Below are 8,976 nucleotides of genomic sequence, written 5' to 3' on the forward strand. Positions count from 1 at the left end.
TACACCATATAAGTGAAATAACACTAGCAAAATAATGAAGGACATAATAGTAAAACAGGTAGGCTAGTTAGCTTACAAAGAACATATTCAATGACCTAAACTAGCAGAACTAAAACCTTTTTTTTAAATCCTGGTGTTTTTGTTTTGAAACACTTCAAAGTGATGAAATGAATAACCACATTGTCCATTAATGAATTTAAATGCACAGTAACAAACTGTTAACTTAACAGTAACATTTTATACAAGATAGTTGCGTCTTAAGTAAAAAGTTTTTGTGTCCAGTTAAATATGGGTATAAATACAATTTGTTATGAGTTTTGTACCCTATGTATGTGTATGTCTTTGCAAAACCTGATAAATCCTAATGAGATGTGGGGATGGATATGGCAGATGACTAACTAACCCTTTCGTGTCCCTGACGCACTTTTTTGGTGGCGATGCTTTGCACTGGAGGTGTCCTGCATCCTTCATCTACTCAGTCAAACCGTAAGTATCATCGTAGCGTGATGTTCCACCTGCATGTTTATCATTGAGAATAACGCGGTGCAATGATTTTAAAACATTGTATTGATGGAGGTGTAGACTAGGCTACTTTAAAAAAAAGATTCAAGATCGTCAGAGCCCTGATGAAAACGTAACCTTCACGATATCGTCATATGTTCAACAGACTCAGCTGTCAATAATCAGTATATCATATTTATTTAGATAAGCATCATTTGCTGACATATTCCAATGCGCGAAGTTTGATGGGGATGTAGTTATAGTTGAAATCATTGTGGAAACGGCATAAAATAGCCTACAAATAAAATATACAAAAGGATTAATAGACGTCGACGGGAGGATTGTATGCTTTCTATGAAGAAGAAAAATCTTTGGTTGCCAACATTTGTTCGCCTTAAAGGCAATACATTGCGATGTTTACATACGCCTGTCGTCGTTACGCATTTCCTGGGTCAGAATGTCCCGGATGTACCAATGACATAATGCTGATTTTAAACTGAATCCTAAGCTGCTGATGCTGCAGTTGTAACAAAAGAGCCATTTTACGATCCAGAATAATAGGGGGCCATCTGAAATGTTATTATTGGTGCATAGAGTGACCACAAAAAGTATTTAACTCACACTTAAAAATTTGTATCTTTGCACTATAGCAAAACAGCTCAAATCAAATTGAATTTATAGCACACACACGTTTGTCAAACAAAACATTTCACTGAAGAGAAGGTTGTTAAAGTTCACGTGAAACGGAATTTTTATTTTATTGTGACATCATTCGAAGTAAAACAGAACAGTGCAACAGTCAGGGTCTGGAAGTAAAAATCCCATTAATTTTCTCCACAGGGGAATTAATTGCAAACAATAACGTATAAACATTTAAAGAAAGACCTGATGTGAGTTACTAGGTTTTTAATCGATGGTATTCTTTTGTTGAAGCCATCTGCCCGCATTAACTTAGTTATTTTCTAAATAATCAAGGTTAACATTGAAAAACTACAATTACCATGATCCTGCAAATATATTTTTTTACCAGAGAATCAAATTACAGAGTCAAGTGAAGCACTGTGAATGACATAGAGCCAGTTTCACATACACTCTGGAACCAAGGCCACTGTTGCACTCTATTGAAAGATAAAAAATAGAGGGTGATTTGAATTTAACAAACATCCTTGCCATCTCTAGCTTGCCTCAGACTGGTTGGAGGGGAGTGACTATAGGATATTCTGCCTTAAAGGGATAGTTCACCCAAAAAGGAGAATTCTGTCATCATTTACCCACCCTCATGTCGTTCAAAACCTGTAAGACTTTCAGTCATCTTCGGAACACACAAATGAAGATCTTTTTGATGAAATCTGAGAGCTTTCTGTCCCTCCATAGACAGCTATGCAACTGACACACTGACGCTTCAAAAAGTTCATAAATAGATTGTAAAACTAATCCATATGAATTGTTTAGTCCAAAAGTTCCGAAGAGACTCAATCGCTTCATATGATGAACCAAGGGCGAGGCTCACCACCCCTAAAACTTGGAGTAAGAAATGTTGTTATTCTAAAAATTGTGTTCGTCTTTGACAAAGTTAAATAATGTCCAAAACATACTTCGTAGTTTGTGGCTTAAAATGTATGTGTTAAGGATGAAAATGAAAACATCCCTGGCCCAGCTTAGCAAATGGGGTCATCCTCTTCTCTTCTAGTGGTTGAGCGCGGTAAAGTTAGTTTAATGTTCGATATTTCGCCAGACATTGATTTCTCTTGCCACTGTTATAGGGTCGGCAGTCTTACAAAGATATCAATAGCAGGATTAGTTTTAACATTATGTAACCATTATTGACATTAAATATTCGTTCAAAATCACTGTGAATTAATGCTGAATATTTATACCTGAGAATGCTTTGACGCGTTTCCACAACCCATGCCTAAGGGAACGTCTGCCAATTCTACTAACTGCGTTAAACGTAGCCTATAATTTGTATTATTTAAAATTACTTTTCAAATTCCAAAGCTTGTAGAAGGTTCCTATTGGCAATGCTGATCTGGAAGCCTTGATTAAATTAAAATTATCTAAGAAAATGATTCATAAAACTTATCAGTTGAGCCTATGTTTACTTTCTTCACTGACACAGACGAAAATGAAAAGACTATCAGTCAAAGTTCAGCTTTAGGAGGGGAAGAAATACGGCAGGATAAGGAGACTGAGAGAAAAAGAAAGATTAAGATGAGAGAGCAGGTATTGACAAATAATCTAATGCACACTGACATGGTTTTAAAGCTATTTATTATCCATTTTTTTGGCCTTTAAAAGTCTTAAATTGCACATATGTAGGTCAGAGAAATCAAAATTTTCTCGGGGGAGCATGCCCCCCAACCCCCCTAACTACCTCACATTTAAATGCACATGGCTGTTGAGGATGGGGGGTAATGTGGGCTGATTTGGCTACAATGCAAGGGCTCAATTTTTGGATGTCTGTGTGAACTCTCACAATTAAGCTGGTGTTCTGAAAAGGTCTCAAAAAAGAAGAAAAAAAATATGGATTTTGGAGTTAGTTGAACCAATGTTAAAATGATAAAGTAATTTTTCAATAGACATATTTTTTGTTTTTGTGTGAAAGGGTGGTGGCAGTGGGGCTCATTGGGTGCTCAGCACCCCTAAAACTCTGACCCTAGAATCGCCCCTGTGATGAACAGATTTCATTTAACCTTTTATTCACATTTAAACATTGATCAGCGAACATAATGTAGCCTGTGGGTTTGAGACGTTTGTTTTGGTTCTTTTTTTTTTCTCTCATCTCTCTTTCACCGCTTCGGCTCGCTTTCACTCCTCCCCGTGCTGCTACGGTACCTAATGTGGGTGGGAGTGGTTAGAATTGAGAGCAGGCAGGTATATAGGCACCTGGGGTCCTTATGCCGGTAGCCATGCATTATAGCTAGCTGCTAACGGGTTGGAGCGCGGCAGTATTCCGGAGTGCTGTTAGCGCAAGGTGTTGCGAGTGACTGCCAACAGCACTACTGTTGGTGTGTATGCTTCTGAAACGGTGGGAACGCCTGGATTGACGAACTCGGAGCGTTTCGTGAGCCTGGTGAAAGTGGGACGCGCCGAAACACTGTCTACCCACACAATCACCTGACGGCAGGCGGAGGCTACAGCCAATCCATTGTCGGCTGCTGTTCTTTTGAATGTGTTTAAATGTGTATGAATGTGCAGGTGCTGCTTTTTAGACATTTTCTTTGGTAAATGTTTTTTTCTTTTTTTTTCTCTTTTTTTTCTGCTAGCCGGTGGATTGTAAGATATTTGTGGTAGTGAACTAATTGTGACCACCGGCTAGCGATTTTTCTTCTTTTCTTATTTGTTTGTTTCATCCCCCTCCCCAGTAGTAGTCTTGGGGTGGGTCGGGCCCATAGGAAAGACTAGCGCACCAGGTTCTAGCTTAATTTGAGTGTTTCACCCATTCGGGGAACCAATGTGTGCAGTGTAATGCTGTGACGTGTGCACCTTTTAGAAATGGCTCAAGGAGCATGATTGCTGTGGGTGTGAAGGCTGAGTTTGTAGTGTTGGTTCTACATCAAGGGTGCACCTTAGTTCACGTGTGGTATTGAAACCTAGGCCTGGGCCGGCTTGTGGTCCGGTGGCCCACCCTCCTCTGTACTATTCCTATGCTAAATTATGTATTTTCATGTTATTTATGGACAACCAAAAGCGACTCATGTTTTTTTACTGAAACCAAAAAAAAAATAAAGATTGTATTTTTTTTACACTTTGTTAATCCAAGCCTGGGCATGCTTTTTGTTGCAACATAGAGTCCTCTTGCTCTTACTAGTCCTGTCCAAGGGGTGGCGTAGTAAGCACTGCCATAGCCCTACAGGGGGGCTACAATAAACAGAAGCTTGACAAAACCTGCTTGAAGCGCGAGAACAAACCCCATTAGTTCGGAAACAAACCTCATTAAAGCTCAAACGTGCTGCGTAACATGAGCTCTTTATTAAAGGGGGGGTGAAATGCTGTTTCATGCTTAGTGAGTTTTTCACACTGTTAAAGAGTTGGATTCCCATGCTAAACATGGACAAAGTTTCAAAAATGAAGTTGTAAGTTTGATGGAGTAATTCTGTTCCAAAAATACTCCTTCCGGTTTGTCACAAGTTTCGGAAAGTTTTTTTCGAATACGGGCCTGTGTGACGTCAGAGTCGCCGGAATTTCCTTATACGGGTCTTAAGGGCACTTCTCCCGGAAGGGCGCGCGCGCATCTGTAGCCTAGTGCGTGCGAGAGTACGCCTATGCCCATCAGAGCGCTGGGCTCGGCTGCGCTGCAATTAAAAAAATGGCACCAAAAAAGTGTGTTTTTGGTTGCCAGGGCAAGACAACATTGCACAAATTTCCAAAGAACCCAGCGTTAAGGGACCTGTGGATGGATTTGGTTTTTCCAGAGCAGCAACGGAGTTGTGCAAGTGTTTTTGTTTGTTCCCTTCATTTCGACAGTAATAGTTTTATAAACAAGGCCCAGTTCAACGCCGGATTTGCAGATCGCCTAATACTCAAAGATGGAGCAGTCCCAACGATAAAGGTTCACGGTCGTGCGTTGGAACCGCAGGCGGTGAGTAAAACTGCTTCAAATGTCTGTGAGTTGTTAACTATCGGCGTGTAAGCACAGAAAGTAAACAACATGATCACATACAGTTAATGTATCTATGGAGCATGCGATGTATGGTGTGTTTAAATACATTTGTTTAGCTGGCCACTGTAGGTGTCAGTTTGTTTATTGTAAAAATAAATCATGTGCTCATAAACCAGTCTGTCTGTTTACAACACACAAATGTTGTAAAACTCGCGCATGACATGGTGTTCTAAAAACACTGCGCTCAAGTTCAAATCATTTCTATTTTTAAAAAAACGCTCGAGACCTTATGTTTTTCACCCATTTCACTGCCCATCTCACGTTTTTGTGAGCAAAAACGCGTTCTGTATGAACGAGCCCTTATATTGTTTAAGTTATAAGTTATAAGTTATACCGTTCCAGTAGGCCTACACACCACATAGAGACGTCCTGCTGTAGTCGTTGCTGCTGCTGCTGCTGGTCGTCTTCAATCTCAGCCTCGGGATCTGATTCTGGATCAAAAATGTATGGCTGAATCTGATTGTTAGCCATGGTTTATTTTCGGATGTCACTCACAGCTTCCAGACGCTCTCAACGCAAAAGCTTCGCGCGCTCGTGTCATGATTATTTAGCTCCGCCCACACGGTACGCCTCCACCCGCTCGGGTTTTTCCGGAAAGACTCGGTACAGCCTATCTTTCTTTTATAAATATAATAAAACTAAAGACTTTTTGGAGATATGAAGGATGCAATACTACTCTATAGGTACTCAAGATTAACATGAGATTGAGTGAAACTGAGCATTTCACCCCCCCTTTAACTTTTTGAAGCATTAAAGTGGTAGTTGCGTAGCTGTCAATGGAGGGACAGAAAGCTCTCAAATTTCGGTTATCGAAGATGAATGAAATTCTTTTTTTGTGTGTGTGTGTGTGGGGTGGGGGGGGGGGGGGCACGGCTATCCATTTTTGTCCCTTTTGTAAACCAGTTTGTTTCAGGCTTTAAATGAATGGTTAGGCCTATAGTGAAGAAAGTGTGTTTCCTTTGTATTGACATTTTTCAATTTAATTTCAAAATAGGAGCTGTTACCTGCCAACATCTGGGAGCAATCCATGGATAGATCCACACTTGCCCAACAGGTGGAGAGTGTTGAACGAAATGTAGCATTTTTGCAGCAGGAACATCGGATCCTCCTGACCGGTCTACGGCTAGAGATACACAACCTGAAGAAACGATGCAATGGTCCGTCACTCAACCTCACTGTATAGATTCCATTCTGAAAAAGCCACTTTGCATTGTCAATCATACGTATGTCTGTTAAATTCCACCTCTCTGCATGTCTCTACAGAGCTGAGTTGTGATCTAAGTAAAAGACCAGCAGTAAGAAGCCAAGAAGGTGAGTTTAAAATATCACAAAATTCCAACCATTCCCACATGTTGCCTCAACTTTGTGTTATTATAGATACTGAGTTGGAGGAAGAGCTGCTGCAGGCACGATTACTGGAGACAGAGCAGCATTTGGCTGAGCAGGAAAGTACGCTGTTACAGCTTCGGGTGCAGCTACGGAAAAAGGGGGCACTTGCGAGCGCTCTGCAGGTTCGACTTCGAGATGAAGAGCGGCGGTTCCTGGATGAGCTAAAACGGCGCAGTCATAAGATCACGACTCTGAGTCGTGACCTCCGCAAGCAGACCGATGTGGCCGCTCAACTCTCTTTCCAACTCCATTCAGCACACTTTCGATTGTATCACCAGGCAGAAGACTTTGAGGAAGATGATGAAGAAGATGATGATGATGGAGGTGCCATGCAGGTATGAGGCACTTTGGATCCGTTGGATCTACTCATAATCTGACAAATGAATCAGTTTCATTCTTTTACCTGTTCATAGGAATCGGAATGGACTGCAAATTCTCCCTGGACATCTCCAGTGATGGTGGAAAACACACGTCAAAGCCGAGCTTCAGGAAGGATGCGGAGATCGGAGAGAGTGAGGGAATGCGTTCCCCGCGAAAGGGTGCTTGGGCCCGAGGAGCCCCGCCCCATGCCTGACCCCGCCCTTTTCCTTTATCCTTTCAGACATAGGCTCCTCCCCTTGCACAGGTCACTCGGAGGTCCCTGGAGTGAAGGCGGCCTTTCAAGGATGCCGGAAGCTCGAAAAGGTAGATTCAGGAACCGGCCACTGAGGGAAGACATTGGACCAGAGACAACAGAGTTGTAGAGTGTAACAGTGCCCGTCCCTTTTGTGAGCAGCCTTGGTTCCAGGGATGTTTCTCCCATTCATTTTTTTCTATAGGGATTTTTCAAAAGTCTTCGTTTAGGAGTTATAATGAACCAAACCAACCAGCTACAATGCGAATCACAACATTACAAACTTTAATTTGAAGCAAAAAAGAAAAGTTTTGAAAATCTGACAAAAAAGACAAAGGTACAAGCCTGTATAATTCACAACTTCAATAAGGGAAAGAACTACAATCCCATGAAGCATTACGAATAACATAATCAAAATTAAACCGGATGATTTAGTAAAAATTTACTTCCAAACTATTGATTTGAAGACTTTAAATGACCTTTCGCAGGGAGCTTGATTGACAGGTGATCTGACCAATCATACTTCGCCATCCGCCATTTTGTCCGACAAAGCAATCAGGAGAGTTAGTAGATTAACATGGGAGGATTTGACCTTGAAAAAATGAATATACTGACGCCTTTCCACGGTTAAAACAACATTCCTTCTTATGTTCATTCAATGACCAAATTTGAAAAATGAGACTTTGTTAAATATGTTTAGTATCAAAAGTAACCGAAAAGTAACCTGGTCTGTCCTGTCTGTCAGCGTATTGTCAGTCTCCTCTCTGATCCGCGATGTATATTTTTCACTGCGTGAGAACATGGTGTGTGCGTGAGAGAGCGGCGTAGCTTGTCGGACATAGCGACAGTAACTAAGGGGGGCGGGTCTTTGTGAAGGGTCAATTATACTATTTGATTGTACTTTAATTATGCTATATTATTGCAAAACTGTTTAAGTAGTTTAAGTGTAGGGAAGCTGACTACATCATTTGTGGTGCTTCATGTCAGTGGGCGTGTTCCTCTCTGATTGGTCAATTTCTCTACAGAATCATGGGTAATGTAGTTTTTCATCTGGAATTCTGCTGTTGAACACAATTAATTAAAAAAATGAGTTGAAATTTTGGACACTTGTTTTCATCAGAAGCATATACCATAATTAAACAACCTTGCAGCTCACAGTAGATATGTCTTTAAAAAATATTATTCAAAATACATTCCCTATGCAGAAAATGAATGGGATTTTTTCTTCCGGAACATATAAAGGCTGGATATGAAGATTTTGGAATCTTCATTGTTGAATCCAGAACACTCTAAAACTTTCCATTCAGTAATTATTTGTGTCAATGAAGTGAATTATTCTGCTGGTCACATTAGACACACTTTAAAAGAACAGGTAGGGCAGATGAGATAAACAGGTGTATTATATTGCTTTTGTGTTTTTGGTCTCTCTGTCTCGTATAGACCTTATTCAGAGCAGCATTATGACAGGTATGAATGTGAGGGATAGACTTACCATGCTTTCAATGGCATCGCTGTAAAAAGCTCCTATATCACTTATATTTTTCCATGATAGTTTATGTTGTCGAGAGTTTTTTTGTCTACTGAAATTTCTTGTAAAAATATTTTTCCAGTGTTTTGTCAGCAGCAAAATCCAAAAACACTTAAAAAATGTAAAAACAGTACAACCTATATCTATCCCTTACAGCATCACTTTCATTCACGTTAAACATCAAAGATGGTGGTGCCGTGGGTCAGTTGGTAAAGAGCCATGATGTATTGAACATATATGAAGTGAATCATGCTTTATTTATTAAATAATACAAAAATGTTC

General features: G+C 40.4%; 1 protein-coding gene across 3 annotated transcripts; it reads left to right on the top strand.

The window, feature by feature from the left end:
• Positions 1 to 374: 374 nt before the first annotated feature.
• Positions 375 to 8,975, top strand: ccdc92bb (coiled-coil domain containing 92Bb). 3 transcript variants are annotated; one of them, XM_077195696.1, is made up of 5 exons: positions 375 to 486; positions 6,159 to 6,321; positions 6,428 to 6,475; positions 6,542 to 6,888; positions 6,967 to 8,975. In XM_077195696.1, the coding sequence occupies exons 2-5, from the start codon at positions 6,192 to 6,194 to the stop codon at positions 7,294 to 7,296; spliced, it is 855 nt and encodes a 284-aa protein (XP_077051811.1). In that variant the 5' UTR covers positions 375 to 486; positions 6,159 to 6,191; the 3' UTR covers positions 7,297 to 8,975. The 3 variants fall into 3 exon arrangements, with proteins under 3 accessions (XP_077051811.1, XP_077051812.1, XP_077051810.1); XM_077195697.1 differs by having other exon boundaries at positions 6,428 to 6,888; positions 6,967 to 7,065; positions 7,155 to 7,220; XM_077195695.1 differs by having other exon boundaries at positions 6,428 to 6,888.
• Position 8,976: the final 1 nt, after the last annotated feature.

This window comes from Siphateles boraxobius, unplaced genomic scaffold, assembly GCF_051911475.1.
Source record: "Siphateles boraxobius isolate OS27281-9 unplaced genomic scaffold, OSU_SipBor_1 11, whole genome shotgun sequence".
NCBI lineage: Eukaryota > Metazoa > Chordata > Actinopteri > Cypriniformes > Leuciscidae > Siphateles > Siphateles boraxobius.